This window comes from Gekko japonicus, unplaced genomic scaffold (genome assembly GCF_001447785.1).
Source record: "Gekko japonicus isolate JY-2015 unplaced genomic scaffold, Gekko_japonicus_V1.1 scaffold178, whole genome shotgun sequence".
NCBI lineage: Eukaryota > Metazoa > Chordata > Lepidosauria > Squamata > Gekkonidae > Gekko > Gekko japonicus.
The window spans coordinates 1,234,186-1,255,372 of NW_015173679.1; the positions used below are offsets into that span (position 1 = coordinate 1,234,186).

Consider the following 21,187-nt stretch of genomic DNA (forward strand, 5'->3'; position numbering starts at 1 on the left):
AGGAAGAAGGGAGGTGAATTTGTTGCAGATTCAACAGCACAGTAGCTGCTCTAGTTATCTGCAATTAATATAGAGTGGGGGTCCCTGACATGGTGCCCACAGACACCTTTCCTGGTACCCCCCAAGTGTTTTTAGAAAGTGGGTGGGGCCAGGTGGGTCTTTTGCCCAGCGGGGCTTCTGATACACTACTGGAGATTTGATTGGCTGTGTAGATTTTTAAACATGTTGCTTTGACAGCAGCTATCCCCAGAGCACAAGGATATTCACTGTGTGACTGAAGGTAAGCTATGGCAGGCATTTTTGTGGCTGCACACAAAGAATTCCTTTGTCAGAATTCTAAAGGTGCCTGCAGGCTCAAAAAATGTTGAGAACCCCTGATATAGTGGATTTGAGATTTGTGTAGTTCTGTTTTCCCCTGCTCCATCTTTTCCTCATTGTATCGCTGTATTTTATGGATTTAATGAGAAATGCAAGTCAGTGTCTAGTACTAAACTAAAACATGCCTTTGATTTCCTGATCTCCTATCAAGAGCTAGTTTGGTGTAGTGGTAAGGTGTGAGGACTGTAATCTGGGAGAACCGAGTCTGATTCCCCACTCTTTCACATGCAGCTGCTGGTGTAACCTTGGTCAGTTATAAGTTTTTTCAGAGCTGTCCTCTCGGGGGCAGTTCTCGAGAATGCTCTCTCAGCCCCACCTACCTCACAGGGTGTCTATTGTGGGGAGGGGAAGGGATTGTAAGCCACTCTGAGACTCCTTCGGGTAGTGAAGGGCAGGGGATAAATCCAATCCTCCTTTTCTTCCTCATGTGTGTTTTAAGCCAAGTGGTTCATTGTGTTTTACCCATCTGCCCTCCCTCCACGTTTTACTTCACACTGCATTCATTATCTAAATTAGGAGCTAATTGTAAAATTTTACATAGATGCCTACAGGGTTAATTTAGGAGCTTATACGTGAAAGAAGGGATGGTGGATCTTGCATGATATGTGCAGCTGTATGACACACTATTGCTTTGTAGTTGCTACCCTTTGTTGCTATTTCTAAAACAAATATACCATGAAATAAAGCTCAGTTATAAAAAACTACACTATATTTCAGAATACAACAGAATTTATAGCTTACAACTGTTTTTTTTCCTGACAGCAAAGTGAAAAAGAAAGCTTGCTAAAGGAGAAAGACCACATTTTGTCAACGCTCAGTGAGACAAAGCAGAACCTGACAGGCCTTTGTCAACAGATGTGTAAAGAAGCGGCATTAAGTCATGAGCAAATACAAATACTTGCAAAATATTCCACCTCTGATTGCCCTCTTTCATTTTTGATCCCAGAGAAGGAACAGCCTGCACCTTCTGATGTGATGTCTGCAGTACCATTATGTATAGAACTTTCTAAAGATTGTGTTGAATCTCCTGGCGTGCAGAGTTCTAGCTATCAGCATGTAAAAAGCTCATGTGATACAGGATATACTCAAGCACAGGAATTATGTCCGGTTCCTGTAAGGATATTGGAGAAAACATTATGTTTGGAGCAGTGTGTGCAGAGTAGTGGTGGTATCACAGATTTTTGTCAACAAATGACTGACAAATGCACTACGGAGTAATCTTTCTGTCAAACAGCCTTGCAGGATTTGAAACGTAGGTAGGAAGAATGAACTTTCTCTATGGAGCAGAGCATTAGCTGGTACTTAACCATCCAGAATCAAACCTAAATATATTTTGGGGCTTGCCTCCTCTGACATGGAAAGGAGATGCTGTCTTTCTTAGTAACAAAAAAGATTTCCTGCAGTTTGGGTACTTCAGTGTCATGAAAAACAAAATAACTGGAACAAATGTTTCACATAGTAAATTCTCTTACAGTTCCAACTACAAGTAAACCTCAAGAATTTATATCTTTCAGAATGTGATGTCACTGCTCCAGAGACCTACCCAGTTTTCAATACCTTGTGGCCCTCCCCTGCTCTCTAAATATTTCAGGTTCTACCTGATTTAACATACCACAGTCTGTGCTTCCTGCTTAAACTTTAATTGTTTGTGATTATATTGGAAAATAAAATGATCAAGTATTCTGGAAGAATTTCAACTTTCACTATTACTACTGGGACCAGTTCAGATGCATTTGAAAATTATTCTTTTAAATAGATACTTTCATGGGTGAAACTAACTGTAGCCATTCATATTCAGTTTTCAATGGCTTATGCTTCAGTTATCAGAAATGAACCAACTGAATTTTAACTATTGAAGTAAAAAACCAATTCTTTACTGTAGACTGTTCTGCACTGTAATAGCATAACTGCTGTAGGTAACAAAGTTTACCTACTGAACCTCAAACGTTTTTTGCTGGTTTACAGAATGTAAAAGCCAATGGAATTCTTCATTTCCTACCTCAGAACAGACATTTTTATATCTATGTTTGGAATATGATCATCTTTGTGTAATGCCTATTTGCTTTGCAGGGTCCTAGAATAGTTAAGTCTACGTACGCTCCTGACATGTTAAAGCATTGTTTAGATTAGTGATAATTTAGCCTCTATAGAAGTGTTATGTTGCATTGATACTGAAATGTAAACACATGGTGAACATTTGGCCAAATACATCATCTGAACAGTACTTCTAATAACCAGCATGTATTACAAAAACCTACACTACCTCATAAGCTGATTTCAAGGTCATTCTGAGCTGCAAAGATTCAACACATGCTTGTCACAAATTATAGCATTATGATTTACACACCTTACAGACTTGACTTCATTGTGGAAGTTCCTATACAAGTTTTGCATGGTTTCTTTTTTGTGTGTGTTTATTTCTCTAGTGATAATTTGGGGAAAGTTTTCAGTAAGCATTAAGTAAGCAGTTTTTTGGAGTGTGGCATGCCTTTTATAAGGCACTTGCTGTTAGAACATGTATAATTTCTTTTTGTGGAATTTGCTAACTTTCTGATCAGTCCTGTACTTTTATGACAAATCAGTTAGCAGTGCCAAATGTTAGGGCGAATAATGTAAAATCTGTATAAAAAATGCAAATTCTGTTTTTAAAGGAAGTTAATATTGATACAGACTGTGTATCTGTAGGGGACTCTAGTTTTCTAATTTTCTGTGTTATGGCTAGTGGTTGAGGCTAAAAAGTGTGGGCTAGGTGTCTTTAAACTCAAACTCAGAATGAGGAAAATTACCATTTTCTAAGGGAAGAGTGGGACAAACTACATTATTAGCATTTGTTAATAATGGATTCAGTATCTGTTAATTGGAACATTGGTTCAATTCAGATTTTTTTAAAAGTGAGTCATTAAATATGCTCACTTTCTAATACCTAATTAGAAAAAGAAATAAGAAACTGAGGCTATTTAAAGCCTAACCAACTACTTGCAGAATAGCTTGCCCAGTAATGTTTCAGGTTGCATGCAAACACTGAAAGATAAGATCATCAACTTGCAAATATTCAGAATGAACATCAATGGTAACTTTTGATACACACAATCTCAGGTAAACATTTTTAAATTTCAGCTAACAGCTTTCATTTTTGAACTTGTAAAATTCATGCATCAAGGTATGTTCACAATTGTGTGAAATATATTGCGCAGAATGTTAGGCATTCTAAAAGAAAAAGCCCTGTCTCAATTACAATTGATTTTGTATCTTTCCTAATCCAGTGTTTTCTAATGCAATAAACCCACTATACTTTCTAAGGTCTTCACTTTTTGTAAAATTTTGGCATTGTATAATTGATGCTTACTGATTAATTTAGTACTACTAAAGCTGAACTCTGGAAATAACATTATTTATAAGTTTATATAATATATTAAAGCAGCACATATTACTGAATTGAATAAAACTCTTAAGCTCTGTTTCAAATGTTGCATGTGTTGTTTATTGTCTTAGAAAAATAAGTGTCATTGCTGGAGACTGCAAGAAATTTCCTTATTGGTTAATAACATTTAGCTGAACAGGGATAGGAAAGGGCATCAGAAACACTTCAGAGCCGTTCATAGCAATAGAAAAAAAGATCAGTATCAATCTCAATTTTGGTATTCAGTGAAAATTGCCATTGGCTGTTGTCTGTGGATGCAGACTAGCATTTGTCTGTTTTGGGAAAACAAAGGGAAAATTGGTTCAATTTTACACCTGTAGTAATTACAAGAACTGTACTAAGGGCTTAAAGTTATCCTCAATAATATTATTTTGACTTATCTTTATACCCAGATAAGTAATATATTTGTAGGCTATATTTATCTTTAGTATACAGTTTGGTATATCAGTGTCAGTCAAGGCATTGTCGAAGGGTAATATAACCAATTTCCCCTACATTTGATGTGCATCTAAAAATTAATGAAAAGGAGTTAAAAAGCAACTCAAAAGCCAGACTAGATTCCTTTAACGTTAGTTTTAAAAATTACAATGTCATTTGTATAAAGCATTAGCTTAAAAGTTAGTCGTTCCTAACATCATACCACTAATTATTTTTGACGCCCTCACTGCTATAGCTCATATCTCTATAAATAAATAATAGGGCTGGCAAAGGACGTCTGTTTAACCCCTCAATTAATGAGTATTGGCTCTGATAATTATGAATGCTTAAGTGAGCATTTGCTGTTTAAGTGAGGATTTGCTGTTGAGTATAGAATGTTAGCCCATGCCCTAAATGCCTTTACAAAACCAGAAGCTTCTTAACATTTTAATGAAAAGGGATGCTACAGAGTCAAATGCTTTTTCAGTGTCTAATTTAAAAAAAATGGGTTTAGATTTTCTTTATTCACATAATGAGAAAATTAATGAGTTTCCTGATGTTTATCATGGGTGGGCCTCCAGGAATAAATCCTATTTGATTGGTGTTTATGTATTTGAGTAGTAGACTTCAGCCTATTTACCAAAATAGAAGTAAGGATTTTTGTAATCATAGTTTAATAAGCTAATTGGTCTATAAGAACTTAGTCTTTTCCAGTTTTTTAAGTACCGTTTTTGATTCCCTCCATGTCTTAGGCAGATGGGTTCATAAATATTTGCCTTATCGCTGCACATAGTGTTTACCACCACAACTTAAAATTGTTGATAAAACTCTGGTGCAAAACCATTGAGTCCAGGGGGACTTTTGTTTTGAAAGGTTCTTTATGGCAATAATTACATCTTATTTTGTAGTTTCTTGATCTACTAAATCCTTATGCTCGTCAGAAAGTTTGGGAAACTTTCTAACAAGAAATCATTCTAGCTTGGGATTTCTTGAGGTATACAGGTTCAAATAAAATCATTTTTTTCATAATTTCCTCAATTCATGTTATAATATGACAATTTTTATTTTTTAATTGTAAAAAGCATGACACTCATTTAATGTATAACTAAGAAACTTACTTGCTGTATTCATAAAATCTTTATTCTCTCAGTTTAAATCTTCTGAAGCTTTTTTCACCTTTTTTACTGCTTTTAAGGTTTCAGACCTCATGGTCCTTATTTATGTTTTTGTTCAAGAAGCTTTAATTGCTCTAAATTCTCCTTTGTTCTTTCCTCTTTGCAAGATATGCAGCAGAATTAATTGCTAGGTCCCTCATGGATACTTTACATGCTTCACATATTGAAGCTGCAGATGCAGAATTGTTTAAAGGGAAAAATTCCTGCAGGTCCATGTATAATTTTGATTTTACTTCATCATTCAAGAGTATATCATAATGCCATGCACAGGATTTAATTTGATAAAAAATAATTTCATTATCATAGGTGCGTGATCCACATAAGTCACTGGCTGAATTTCTACCTTTCCCACAAGGACTAATAATTGTTTTGACACTAAAAACTGGTTAATGCAAGAGTATGAATCGAAGGTATAATTTCATAATACAGGATTCATTTGTCTAGTATCCACTAGACTGAATTGCTTAAACAAGGCCCTCGCTAAATGTGGAAAAGTCTTACTGAGACTCCTTATTTTCTCTAATTCCATGTAATTTTAATGAAGACCACCTAAGATTATTATCTAGCTCATCTACGCTGTTTTCCAACTCCAAGATCTTATCATTTCAATGAGAAAGACCTTAATAATACATTTAGAATCTGGTGTTTCAACTTTTGATTTTAACTAGTTTAAAATTGTTGATCCTTAACCTCACAGAGATTCATAAGTATCTCTTCCATTTCCCCCCATTTATATCTAAACTCTTATCTAAAATTTTCTTTTTTAAAATCAAAGGTCTCCATTAAAGCAGCTTCAAAAATTTTAAATTCACTAACCAATAATTCCTTAATGTCTAACAAAAAGAAAGGAACATCAGTAAGTTAAGAAATTGCTTCAGGTGTTTTGTTGAATTTCTTTTTAGGCATCTCAATTTTCTAACTACATTATCTTAACACAGTTATTTAACAAACTATTACTACTTAATTACAAGCTAAGCTTTACAAAAAGATATTGCAAACTTCTGCTAGCACCTTACCTAACCTCCATAAAGATCCCTTAAAAAAAAAAGATAGGCAGAGTTCCTGGCCAAAGCCTGAGGCCCTTGCCAGCTGCAGTTTAATTAGTGGGCCAGAAGGCAGTCAGTTGGTGCAGCAGGAGGAAAAAACCCAGGTCTGGGTGATTAATGGGCTTCTTCACAAATGTGAGGTGTTTCAGAAAAGAGTTGCCAAAGCAAAGGTGTAGGAGCCAGCCAGATATCATATGCTCTAAGCACAGCTGTAACGGCTGCCACAGATTTAGTCTCCCCCACTTCTGCAGACTGCATGTTGCATTCTAATAAATTAGTAGGACAGAAGGCAGTTGCTCTGTTGGCTGGTGCATCAGGAACTAGACAGGCCTCCCCCACTTTAACAAAACCAAGAATCATTGAAATAGCCTACCCATCTGGAGGTGTATTAATGCCATTAAGATTATGTTAATACCAAAATTGATTTATCTGTTATTGAATATCCCTTATGTTGTTCATGACAAAATCTTAAAAGAGTGGCAAGGAAACTTTAACAAATATATTTGGAGATCTAAGAAACTCAAAGTAAGTTGGACAACAAGCTAAACGGTCCTCAGGTGGTTTTGCTATCCCCAATACTAAAGCCTATCATGATGCTGCTAATCTACTTTGAGATTGTAGGTGGTTGAATATAGACAGCAGGTCATCAGAACTGGTAATTGAACAAACTGAAGTTGAAATGCCACTTAAAACTGCATTGGGCTGACAAAAAGATGAGAGTTTACAATAATGATAATCTTATAATTAATAAACTTTTAGTAGTATGGGATAAATACAAAACTTTTTCCAGTTATTTCCCCATTATCAGCAGCCAGAGACTTAGATAAACATCAAAAGTTTCAGCTTCCTTCCTTGAGCAAATGGGAAAGATTCAGTCTAGATTTTTATAAGAACTTGTGTCAGAAGGATATAATTCAGTGCAGTGTGAGGAAAAGTGGTGATGGTCATATAGCATTGTTAAAGTGCTCGCAGATGGAAGCTTTGGGGGTGAGCAAAATGACTTACATCTGATATATCCTTAAGGCAAATGAATAAATTGGAAAACAATTTTGCAGCTTAAAAAACATTTTATTTCAAAGTTCTATAATCTGATTATTAATATCGTAACTACTGCTCATAAGTGGGCTCAGAGTTTAGGCATTGAAATAGAAAATGAAGTCTGGACATTTGCTTTGTCTAGAAGCTCTTCATTTTCTGGCTGTCTAAACTTCAATGAAAACATCTTTAAAACTATCAGTTATATCTTACACCAAAATTGATCACAAAGATATGTAATTCCTGTGTTGGCAATTGTTGGTATTGTCAACCACAACAGCAGACTTCTTTACATGTGGTAGCTCTACCCATGAGTTGTGAACTATTGCACTAAAGATGCTGATTTGCTAAGCTGTGGACTAAACAAGAATATTCCAAAAACAGCTGAAACATTACTTTTTTATTATGTAGCTTCATTTATGGGCAACTCACAAATCATATTGTTAAATTCAATTACAACAGCTAGATTATATTTTGCATGATGTTAGAAATCTAATGAGCCTCCAAGTATATAGGCATGGCTAGATAAATTGAATGATACTTACCAGATGGTTAAACTTACATTTTTAGTGAACAGTAAGAACTTGAAACTCAACATCAAAAAAAACTAAGATCATGGCATCTGGCCCCATTCCTCCTTGGCAAATAGAAGGGGAAGTCATGGAAGCAGTGACAGACTTCACGTTCCTGGGATGCAAGATCACTGCAGACCATGACTGCAGCCATGAAATTAAAAGACACCTGCTCCTTAGGAGGAAAGCTATGGCAAACCTAGACAGCATAATAAAAAGAGACATTACACTGCCAACAAAGTGTTCCCTCTAAGCTGAGTTAGTGTGAGCCAGCTCACAGGTTTTTAGCCTCCGGCTCACACATTTTTTGTCTTAACTCAGGAAGGATGGCTCCAGAGCAGACTAATTTATGCCGTAGCCAGATTGTCCGCTCACAACTTTCATGCCAGTAGCTCACAAAGTAGAATTTTTGCTCACAAGACTCCACAGCTTAGAGGAAACATTGCTGCCAACAAAAGTCGTATCGTCAAAGTGATGGTATTCCCAGTAGTAATGTATGGCTGTCAGAGCTGGACCATAAGGAAGGCCGAGCACCAAAGAATAGATGTTTTTGAATTGTGCTGGAGAAGACTCTTGAGAGTCCCTTGGACTGCAAGGAGATCAGATCAGTCAATCCTAAAGGAAACCAACCCTGACTGTTCCCTGGAAGGCCAGATACTGAAGCTGAAGCTCAAATATTTTGGCCACCAAATGAGAAGGGAGCACTCACTGGAGAAGACCCTGATGCTGGGAAAGACTGACGGTAACAGAAGAAGGGGATGGCAAAGGATGAGATGGTTAGATAGTGTTACCAATGCAATGAACATAAAATTGAGCAAACTCCGGAGGACGGCGGAAAATAGGAGGGCCTGGCGTGATGTGGTCCATGGGGTCGCAAAGAGTCGGACTCAACTGAGCTACTGAACAACAACAACAAAAGAACTTTGTGGTCCAATTGGCTGAGAGTTATGAATCATATTCAGGTTAAATACATTAATATTATTTGAACTTGTTTTGTATGCTCGTTTCTTTTGTGAAGTAATAAAGTTAAAATAAACTTTTAAAAAAGGATTTAATATTTTTATTCCAGGACAATCTTACATAGACTACTAGAATCTGTTGTAGGAGACCTGTTTGACTCCTGCCAGTAGTAAAGACTCATACAAAATCGTTCAGAAAGAAAAAGTGGCTTGTTCTACTACAGCAGAGGTCCCCCCCAGCTCTCAGGCTGGAAAAGCCTCAAAACATTGTTTGCAACTATCTAAAATACTTTCATAATGGCCTTGCCTCATCAATCATTTAGGCATCTCTGTCCTGCTTATCACATACTAGTTTTCTGTTTGTACATCCTTGACTTGTCAGCACACATGCCTTCGTAATTAGTACAAGATGCCCTGCCATATTTCTGCCATCCTAGTTCATCCTCACTTGTTAGGCCTTCAGTTGTTCTTTCATCTCAGTGATTTTTTAATCATACAGCAAAAACATAATCCTATTTCTACAAGACATAATACAAGATATATTCCACATTTCAATAAATCTCAGCCACTGAGACATATTTGGTAACAAACTCCACCTGTCCCAAGTGGCATCCTCACCAACTTGATAGAACACTTGGAAAGTTTTCTTAATATTCTTCACATCTTCAGTTATATTACCACTATGATCTATATAAAAACATTTCTCTCCCAGTAGCGCACAAGTATCTCCTTGTTGTGTGGTTAATATATCTGTTGGCCTTCAGTTCTGCAATACAACCTGGGACAGAGAATTTAACTCCTTCTGTATAGCTTGTATGGCATATACTGTGACATTTAACCCTAATTCTAATTATATTGATATATTTACAGCAGCCTTTTCTAGTTTACTGACCCACAGCCAAGGCAGACAGGAATGCTCTTGTGAAAGCATGGAATCCAGTGGGTCATTTTATTTAGGGGATTTTCAGCAACCTCTCTTAGTTTTGGTGCCTAAAACTGCCCATATTCAGAATATCTGAAGCATTGATCTCATTATATTTTTCTACAGTTGGTATCAAGTAAGCAATCACACGCCATCCTTTCCAACCTGTGGGTAGTTCCTTTACAGCCTTATTCCCACATCTATATACATAAAAGAAAGTCCCCTCACCGTAAAATCAATGCCCAGGCCAAACCGCTGGACCTAGAAACACCAAATTCGGGGAGAGCACTTCTACCATGACGTAGATGCTCTCTAAGAAGGGATTTTAAAAAATTCGACCCCTAAGGGGGGTCAAAAGGGATAACATGTGCTCCCCCATTGATTCCTGTGTGGCTGCCAGGCTGCTGCCTCTTTGCACCCCACCCCCCACTTTCTGATTGGTCAGCTCAAAGCTCAGTGTTCACAGGTTAAAAAAACACAGTTACAGGGGACTGCAGAGAGCTAATGACAGTTGAGGAAATCAGGAGTGGCTAACCGCCTGTGAGGTGAAGCAAAACTGCTGGCCTAGCCTCCCTATGGCTTCAAACATGCTCCCCCCTCCTACACTTGACAGGCAGTTGTCTGTCACATGCAGCAGCAGTTGCAGGGTGCTTAAAGCCATGAGGGAGCCTGCCCCAGCAGTAATGCCTTAGTGATCCTGCTGGCCCCGCCTCCACAGTGGCTTCTAATACTCCTCCCCCTCCAAACAGGACAAGCAGCTGCCTGTCATGTGTAGGAGAGGAGGTGGGATGCTTACAGCCACCGGGGAGGTTTGCTCAGCAGGATTGCCTTAGCCCTGCTGCTGGCCCAGCCTCCCTGATGTCTGTCAGGTGTAGGAGCAGGACCAGGGTACTTTAATCCATCAGGGACACTGCCAAAAAAGCCAACATAGCAGTTGAGTTAATGAATGTTGCTGTCAGATTTAGTACCTTACTGGTTTGGTCCAAATAAAAGGAACTGCTTCTAATACTATAGAGGGTGACATTATATTTGTGCATCCAGTCTCCTTCCCATTCAACAGTGGTGTAATTATATGTTAAAATTGAATGACATTTCCCTTTTTTTATTTTACCTATGGATTTTCCCCAGATCCTCTTGATTTCCAAGCACACAGGATATTTCACCAGATGTTGAACCTTATATTCTGGGAAACCTTCCTTAATCAAGATGGAGCACCAGCAGTCCTTCCCAGTTTTTATCTCAATGGTCCTAGCCTGGTTCCTCCTGAAGGGAGTCCATTGGACTTTATGGTTTCTCTTCAGGGTTTTGGGGCTCATGGGTATGGCTAGGTATCTGCAGTACAGCATGGTGACTTCGTGTACACAGCCAACTGTCACTCAAGTTGTCTGCATGGGCAATCTCCTGCAGAGCGTCCAAGTATGGGTGATGAGCTGCTGGAATCCACGATCTCCTTCCCCTCTAACTGCCAGCAGTGCCCGCGATCCAATGATCAGTGCGATCCTTTTTGAGGTGTGGTGACCAGAACTGTACACAGTACTCCAAATGAGGTCGCACCATTGATTTATACAGGGGCATTATGATACTGGCTGATTTGTTTTCAATTGCCTTCCTAATAATCCCCAGCATAGCGTTGGCCTTTTTTATTGCAGTCGCACACTGTCTCTCCATTTTCATTGAGTTATCTACTATAACTCCAAGATCTCTCTCTTGGTCAGTCTCTGCCAGTTCGGACCCCATCAATGTGTATTTATACTTAGGATTTTTGGCTCCAATGTGCATCACTTTGCACTTGGCCACATTGAACCCCATTTGCCATGTTGACACCCACTCACTCACCCTTGACAGATCCTTTTGGAGTGCCTCACAATCCTCCCTGGTTCTCACCACCCTGAACAACTTCATGTCATCCGCAAATTTAGCCACTTCACTGCTTACTCCCAACTCTAAATCATTAATAAACAAGTTAAAAAGCATTGGACCAAGTACTGATCCCTGTGGTACTCCACTGCTTACCACCCTCCACTGAGAAAACTTACTCATTCTCTGTTTCCTATTAGCCAGTTTTGATCCACAAAAGGACTTGTCCTTTTATCCCATGACTATTGAGCTTACTTAGGAGGATGAGGAACTTTATCAAAAGCCAGACCATTATTATTATTGTTATCGCTATTGTTAGAACAGAACAGTAACAAGTGCAAAAAGTTAATCAGTCGATACATCCCAGTACATATAATCCTACATCAGGGATATTATTACATTAACAAAACTGAAGGTCATAGAGAATATAAAACCATGGGGGGGGGGATTCCATTTTTAAAAAACAGCTACATTTTACCATAAATTAACCAGAATCTTTGTTCAGCTGGATCTGTTTGACAATATGTTCAAAAACAATGAACAAAAAATGACAATAGAGTAGGGCTTGGACACACCCCTTTCAGAGAACTGAATATGCAGGCCTTGTCTTTTTGCGCCTTCTAAATGACTGGGTTAATAAGTATATGATCAATATAGCCTTGGAATGAGGCAAAGGGAACTTATCTTCATAATATAAACCTAAATAAAAAGGGCCAGAAGAAACTGAGAGATGAAAGAGAGGCATCTTTGTCCTGTTTATCACATACCAGTTTTCCATTTTCATCCTTGACTTGTCAGCACACATTCCTCCCTTGCTGGAATGATCAGTAGATTTTTTTGATAAACTCAACCAATTAGAGTATCTAGAGCTGAGCTATTGTAGCCTGGCTAGTGCTCTGAGGTGGGTAACTGCAGGTGGTGATGACTAAATGAACTTCTCCCAGCCTTTCCTAAAAAACGGAGAGGGTCCCTGTATAGAAATATTGATTTCTAAAGGTTTCCTGCCTTCCCCTGGAATGTCTTGCTGATACCATGCTGTGCCTTGTTCCTGTTGAAGCCAAATGGCCTCAATAGCCCTGCCATATAACCCCACATTCTTCACACTTCCATGCTGACAGAGACCAGATGGCCTCTGCCAACCATGTCAGAAGCTCACGTCAGAAGGCACGTAGCCCATGGACTAGCTGGAATTTGGGGGTCACATGACTGCAGGTGTGGCCTTCAGAGCTCTAGCCATCCAGATGTTGTACCCATGGCAACTCAACAATTGGACACTCCTATGTCTACTCCAATTGGCTCCTGGCCAGGGCTAATTTGCGACTAGATTGGGGTTTTTAACTGTCTGATCCCTTGGAGGAGAGTTCTCTCTCTGTTCCTGTTTGTGAGATCTTGCCTTGTCTTGCCATGCTGTCTCTGGGAGAGACAAAGAACTCCTTTATGAGGCTGAGCACATGGCTGCATGCTTGTACAAAGATGGACTACATACTTGGACATTCTTGACTATGGATCATCCTGGTAACTATGCATATCTCTTCAATGTTTAGTGAGGGCCAAGAGCCATAAGTTTTCTTGTTTTGAAATCCTTGTAGACTAATTGCTAAGTTCTGTGCTGAATAAACTTATCCTGGTTTCTAACTTGTCCGATGTTGTAACTGGATCTCAAGGCTAAACTCCTATGCTTAGCTGGCCACATGCTACCTATGTAAGATTAAGTGCATCTCTGAGCTAGAGTTGCTAATGTGTTAAGTCCCAGAGGCCAGTTAAGAGTCTGAACCTTGCTCTTGGGCTGGAAGGGGACTCTAGTTTAAAAAGGTTCTGGTGGCCTTTGTTCTGAAATCCAGAGAGGATAGCATACCTTTCTGGATTATTGTTTAAGTTATTGTAAAGTGTAGGTTTCCCCCTCATTCCTGGACAGGCGTGGAGGCAGAATCCTATACAGTCCCATTTCTACCATAGCTGGACAGCATGAAAAGGGTTCTCTCTCTCTGTCCTTAAAAAGGTCTCGTGGACTTCTCGACCCAGTTTGAGACATCCTGTTCTTTTGAATATACATTAAAGAATCAGATGCTTTTTAACCAGTCTTAATCTTATATCTTATATCTTAAATTACAATATGCACAAATCTTTTGATGTCGATTGTAAGGTGACAAAATGAATCTGTAATTTTTTGTGGTGTGAGTAATGTTTTTAATTACTGTCAGAGGTTTGTGTCTGTGTGACCAAATATCAGTATCTTTTCCCTGCCTATAATGATGAGTGAATTAAATTAACAGAATTTACCATGTGTGTTTATTTCTTAAGATAGGACTGTTAGATAATTTCCTTCAAAAATGTCTTTCTCTGCCAGAATAAGTTTGTATACCTTTTTTTACAATTTATAATTATTTAAAATTTTATTGTAAATTTTATTGTAAATAACCATAGGATTGTCAAAAAGAGCCCACTAAAAGAAGAGAGATGGATGAGCTTGTTTTGCATAGCTACCAGCAATTCTAAAGCTCTTACAGCATCAAGGTATAGTTCTGCTGATTCCCATTGAAAATGATGGATGTTGTTCTCACAGACAAAGTGACTAGGTGTAGCTTCTAAAAGATGTTTAAATTTTAAAGGCCTAGGAGTCAGACTGTAGAACTGAAATAATTTAAATGACAGTTCATATGGGTCTTTACATGGTGCTGACAGTGCAGTACTACCCACTCCCCCCTCCCTGATTTGCATAGAACTTACAATACAAGCTGTGACATGACTAATGTTGCACAGCCCAGAATCTGATTGTCTAGAGAACACCTAAGCATTTTTGTTCTGTTCTGGTTTGGGTTTCTTTTACAGCTTTGAGATTTGTAGATGGATAAGAGCACTAAGAAGTGATTTAGCTGTATAGAGCACCAAGTTAAAGGGTTTTTTTGGGGGGAGATTGTTTCTTTTTCTTTTTGTTCCACGTAGAAACCCAAAGACAGTACCAGGTTATGGAATGAGTTGTTAAGAGACCTCATTTTCTTAGGGTTAATATTACAAATAGCATTTTGTTGTTTGGATGGAGTCTTTAGGATTTTTAGGATTTTTCCTGCACCTCAAAGAGCTTAAAGAGTTTCCTATCCTCTCCCTATTTCAGCCTGTGGTACCTTCTACAACCATGCACCTGGGATTATCAGACCACTGTGAAAAGCATGGAAGTCAGTAATGAGATGGTGGAATTGCCCAAAACCACACCATTCCCAAAGTAGAAGTATCTTCTGCTAATGGAGGTTAGGATCCAAGCCTTTGGCCTTATATACCAAAATATTTTCTCTGTACACATGCAATAAAAATTCTTTAAGATGTCCCTATCAGTCTGCCTCACAACTTTTGTGGTAGTAGTGTAGCGTAGTGGTTTGGTGTAGTGGTTAAGTGTGCGGACTCTAATCTGGGAGAACCGGGGTTGATTCCCACTCCTCCACTTGCACCTGCTGATGTGACCTTGGGTCAGTCACAAGCTCTGGCACAGCTGTCCTTGAAAAAGAGCAGTTTGTGTCAGAGTTCTCTCAGCCCCACCCACCTCACAGGGTGTCTGTTGTGGGGAGGGGAAGGGAAAGGAGTTTGTAAGCCGCTCTGAGACTCCGTGAAGGGCGGGGTATAAATCCAATCTCTTCTTCTTCTTCTTCTTCTAATTACCCAGAAAAATAGCAATATTCCATTCTTGAAAATAAGGCCTAAGTAATCTTACATTTGGAATGGACTAATGCCACTGTTGTATCTCCAGAGAATGCTGCCAGCTATATATCTATCAGGCTTCAGATTGGGAACAAAATATCTGTTTGTATGTAGATTCTTCACTTCAGGCCACACACAGACAAGGTACAGTGCTCTTTCTTGAGAGACTTCCCACATGCAGAAAAATATGACTTATAAATTAAAGAAACACACAAAACCTGGCCTGTGGGCTGAAAATGTTCCAGAAGAGCCAAAATGTTGAGAATAGCTAAGTCTCCGTTGAAGGGCCTGGGGGGGGGGGCTATGCTATTTTAAGTCCCTTTGAGAATCTGAGTGGGATATTTTGAGGGGGTGAGTAGGGATTTTTCAGATTGTTTCCCTTCCCCTGTGTTTCCTCACAAATGCTCATTTTGTCAATTGTAAAAAAACCCTAGTTTGAAGAAAGTGCAAAGTAAACATATAATCCCTTCCATACAGGTATGCGCAAATATCTATTTAGCTCTCAGAATTGTACATAAAGAAATATTGCTGGTTTCACAGAAGTGCGGAATGGATTTCTACCCAGGTATTGTTAGGAACATGCAATGAGGATGCAGCTACAATACACTACACAAAGAGCATCCTCTGGGAATTTAGCAATTGTAGCTTTGAATGTGTGCTCATAGAAATCACAAGATCCTGCAAGAGGACAAACTGAGTTAGTCGTGACTAAATTCCAAAACTGCTTTTAATGGGCATGAAGCAAACATTTCCACTCCCTCCATCTAGTACAAAATGGCACCTATGCTCTACGTGGCAAGCCATGTCCATTCAAAGAGAGGGGAGTAGCCTGTTTCCTTTCCGCACACAGTCTTTATGCCTATTTCACATTTTTAAATTTATGAGCAATTGGGACTGTTCATGAACATTTCATATTGCTTCAGTAAGGGGACCAGTCATCAGAAGGTCACATTTCTATATATTGAAACCGGAGATCATACAGCTTTTCACAACAGAGGTCTCAAAAACTGTATTGCAATGCGGGGTTATTTATTAAAATATTTCTAAGCCTGATCAGTAAGTATGTAAGGCCTCTGTTCTCTCCTCAGCTGAGACACTCCAATTTGATCCCCACTCTCTTAGTTGTTTTGAAGGGCACCCCCTTGAAAGCTTAAAGTACAATGGGGATACCTGGGACAAGTTTCAGAAAGCACATCTGGCCCGCCATGTCCAGAGCACATCCCATCATGGATGCAGGATTCATAACACACATTCCCCCCCCCCCACCAGCTTCAAGGCATGCATACAATTATATCCCTACTTCAAGGGGTACTTCATCAAAGCAAAATGAACCAATTCCAGTTAATGGACATCCCTTAAGTATCACTTCTGATACATCAAAGCAGTCTAACATCCATTGGTAGATGGCTATCAAGAAGACAGTTTCATATCTAGTTCTTTCCTTGATATGATAAAACTTACCCATCTTGGAATGTCAGGTGTTGTTTCCTAACCTTCCCTGCAGATTTGGACAGCAGTAACCAAGTAGTATTAACCTCTTTCCCTCCCTATCCTTGTCTCCTCCCCCTCATCCTCTCCCCCATTCTCGGGTTTGTGAGTGTGCATGTGTTTATTGAAAGGGAAAGGGTGGTTTTATTCTGGGTTTTATTCAGGTTTGCAATTTTGGTCTATTTCTAGTTGTATGAGTGCTAGTAAATAAATATTTCATTTAGTTTGAATCAGATGGTCTCTGTTACTTTTTCTCTTGGGAATATTGTGCAGGAATAAAACCTCTGTATACATGAGCTACGGTGAGCTACGGTGGCTCAAGTGGTTAAGATGCTGAACTGCAGGCTGGAAGGTCGGTAGTTCAGCAGTTTGAGACCCGAGTGCCGCATGACAGAGTGAGCTCCCATCTCTGGTTCCAGCTCCTGCCAACCTAGCAGTTCAAAATCAAGAAATTGCAAGTAGATAAATAGGTACCGTTTTGGTGGGAAGGTAACAGCATTCCATGTGCCTTGGCATTTAGTCATGCCGGCCACATGACGACGGAAACGTCTACAGACAGCACTGGCTCTTCGGCTTGGAAATGGAGATGAGCACCGCAACCCTAGATTTGGATTTGACTGGCTTTCGAGCAAGGGAAACCTTTACCTTTACCTATACATGGGCAAAAACTCCCTTGTATATCCGGCTGGAGACCCTGTAACATGTTAATTTCACCCTCTCTGGGTCCAGTTTAGGTAATAAGTAGTTGGCAAAACCACAAAACATCGTTGAAAGTAATGCAAATTTTAATCTAAACTTCCTTTCCACAGGGTTTTGGGTTTGTCTGTTTATTGGTATCCTTCCTTTAAACAATTGGCGTTTACACAAGGGACAGTTTTAAGATTTGAGGTTTATCTATAGCGTCACTTTCATTTTGAAGCAATAGATGGCAGCAGATTATTGCAGACTGCTTGCTGCGCTTGCAGAATGGCTCCAGTGCTGTTATCTAAATCCAAAGAGAAGTGGAGGATTCGCAAAAAGATAATACATTTATGAAATTAGCAATTAAACAGATTTCATGTAAAAGTGTGGCCATAATCACATTTAATAATGTAATATCCAAATGTAAGTAGTCTCAGCATATGATTTGTAAGCTTACTAAATTATATTTAGTGCCTTTAAATAAAGCTTTCTGTCTTGAGCAAAGCAGGGTACAACTGGAGACATTCAGATGATTCATGATGGTGCCGTTTTAACGTATTGTCTTTTAAAGCAATTAAAATTGACTTGAAGACCGTCTGTAATTTAGGTGCAAAGTTGCCATATTGCCTGCAGAGAAGGAAGAAAAGGGTTGATAAGCAGTTCTTGAAAGAATCACTGGGTATGTCATTCAGAGTATTTCTCATTTTGACTGTATTGTGTCTCTGAACCTAGAGTTTAGAAAGAATCAGCCTGTTGAGGCTCAGTGGGCATTTGACTGAGCAAAGTGTTTAAAGTGGCATTATAGGCTATACATATTAGCATAACAAAGATTTATGATTAATAAAGGAGCTTTCAACTGGAACTTATGTTGGGCTAAAAAGACAGTACAGAAATGTTTTAGGGTAGAATTAAATGTGATTTTTTTTAAAAAAACGTTACACTTCTTAGCTTTTTAATTCTTTTCTCAAATTTTCTTTAACTTGGTTCCACAAACTTATTTTAAATTTAATTTTCACTACCAGGTGACAGGGATGATTTTAAAATGTGCATAAATATAATTTTTGCATCTATGCTGCAGCAGAGTTTATCTTTCTTCTGGAAGAGGGGATAGTATGCTCCCTTATAAATACCCCCCCCTCTTTTGTTAAATGTGAGGTTATCATTTCCTCTCTGTAATTCTACTCTATGGTTGCCAGGTTGCAGCCAACAATCCCTGGGAGGAAATACAGGGCAGGGCCAAGTGCACAGTCATGCTTGCATGCTTACTTCATTTCCTGTAAAAATTGGAAGTTGTGTAGAGGATGCCCTACCACTTTGCAAATACAACCAGTATTCCTCTCCCACCATCCCTCCTGAGGCACCAGTGGGCAATGAGGCAGGATGTCAAGAGGCTTCCCTACTCTCATAACTGGAAAGTTTGGGTAAATTAAGAACTCAGTTCATGTGAAGATTCCTCTTATATCAATTCTTAGTTCATGTATTAATTATTACTTGAAACTATAGCTGGATGTGTATGGCATCTACAGTGTGGTTATGTATAAATATCCCAAGCTTACGGTAAAGTTTCAACCAGATGGCCTTTATCTTTGTTCCAGTACTTCCCCTGAGGCTTGAGGCAACAAGTATTTGTCAAAGCATTTATAGATAAAGATGCCCTCAAGTCTTCCATGAACTTAATTGGGTCAATGGGGACATAGTGAACCAGAGAAATAACTGTAGCATCAGTTCCTACTGTGCATCAGCTCCCATAGCACAAGGGGATAAGAACCTGGAAGGGAACAAAGGACACTGAACAGATTCTTTTAGATTTTTTCTTGTTGAGTTCTGAATTTCTACTCACCTTCGAACAAAAGATCAAATCTTACAGGTACATGAGTGGCTGTTGCTCACAGTGAAGGATCTTTCCTTGTCTTTTCTTTCCTATGGCAGCCTTCTGTGACTCTGAAAAGACGTTGGCAATGGTGACAGGACCACCACAGACAAATAGCCCCTAGCCGTGGGAGCTGCAATGAGAAGGATAAAATCAGATAAAATCTTATTCTTTGTGTCAACGGAACATTTTACTTTGCAATACTCCCCCTGCCAAGGTTTCTGTGGATGCAAGAACAAGGTAGGGTACATTTTTTCCCAATCTCCCCCTCACCACAAACCTGCCCTAGTGTTTTTTTTCCAAGGAGGGGCACACCTCAACCATGCCTTTGGGAGGGGTCATGGAGGGCTGCTAAGGGAAAAGGAAAAGACCCACCACCACCACAAGTACTTTCTGCTGATACAGCCATGGGACCCAACCCATGGGATGACAATGTGCCTGCACTGTTGATTCTCTTCTGAACCTTTCAGCTTCATTAAGCAGGGCTGAATATAGTCTCACCCCATTCAGCTCTTTGCTACAGTTTGGGTTGCCAACCTCAAGGTGGGACCTTGAGTTTTCCTAGAATTCCAATTGTTCTCCAAACTACAGGGATTAATTTCCCTGTAAGAAATGGCCGCTTTAGAAGGCAGATTTTAAGGCAACACACCCCTGCTAAGCTCCCTCTCCCTCCCAACTGTGCCCTCCCCAGGCACCATCCCTAAATCTCCAGGAATTTCCCAAGTTGGACTTGACAGCCCTAACTATGGTTCCTGTCTCAGATGGCTTTTGTTCTTGCAGGCCCCGTGATCCCCAGCATAGTGCTTTTGGGTCTTCAAAGGGTTCCCCTCCTCCCTTTTCACTAGCAGAAGAGCTGGTTGTATACAACACATGGGCTATTATCCTATACGGAAATAACTTTGACTTTGTCTCTCCTCATTTAAAGTGTTTGTAAAAAACTGCAAATTTATTAATCTGAGAAAAGAGAATTAAGTGTATACTGTTCCGTCTGGCATTCAGCAAATAATGATTTTGCAATGCTAATCTGTGTTTTTTTAAAAAAGATTAACTATGAGTGACGTTAATTTTGATTACATTAAGACTAATCCAATAAAACTGAGTAAGAAGCTTTAGTTTAATTACATATGCTTCATTAATTTCTAATGAAATGTGAGACAGGATAAACAATTCATCAGATATGTGTATTACTGTTGGGTGTATTCTAATTTTGGGAACAAAGTATCTGAAGATCATTGTTTACATATAGAAAGGACTTTTGAGAATCTTCATGTGGACATTCCATTTGGTTAATGACTTCAGTTATTAAGTTATCATGAAAGCAACTGTGTGAAATCCTTAAAAAAAATCAGGCTATATGACGCTTGGATCCTACCATGAGCAAGGACATAAGATCGTAAGCATCCAGGAACAAGGTAAAACCAACACACAATCTCTCCCTTATATATAAAGGCATAGTGGGGCCCAACATTCCAAATGCACACCAACAGTGTTTTGAAGCTTGAACTGTCAGTCAGAAGACGCTGGCTGGGTTGACTGGCTGCTTTGTGTAGTCCCGCCCACGTCAATGGCTCAGTCTGCTCTGGGCCTCTGACAGGTGAGGACCATCTGCAGACTGAGTGCAGGGACAGGGCTTCTACGGCTGGGCCACTTCAGTCCACTCTTTTCTGATTGGGCCA

General features: G+C 39.2%; 1 protein-coding gene across 2 annotated transcripts in view; it reads left to right on the forward strand.

Annotated features, from left to right (window-relative positions):
* Positions 1-3,673, forward strand: part of BACH1 (BTB and CNC homology 1, basic leucine zipper transcription factor 1) — a 28,773-nt gene extending 25,100 nt beyond the window's left edge. For both annotated transcript variants that reach the window (XM_015422993.1, XM_015422994.1), the window contains exon 5: positions 1,141-3,673. In XM_015422993.1, coding sequence (XP_015278479.1) covers positions 1,141-1,596 — 456 coding nt within the window. In that variant the 3' untranslated portion in view covers positions 1,597-3,673. The remainder of the gene's footprint in view (positions 1-1,140) is intronic.
* The last annotated feature ends 17,514 nt before the right edge of the window (positions 3,674-21,187 follow it).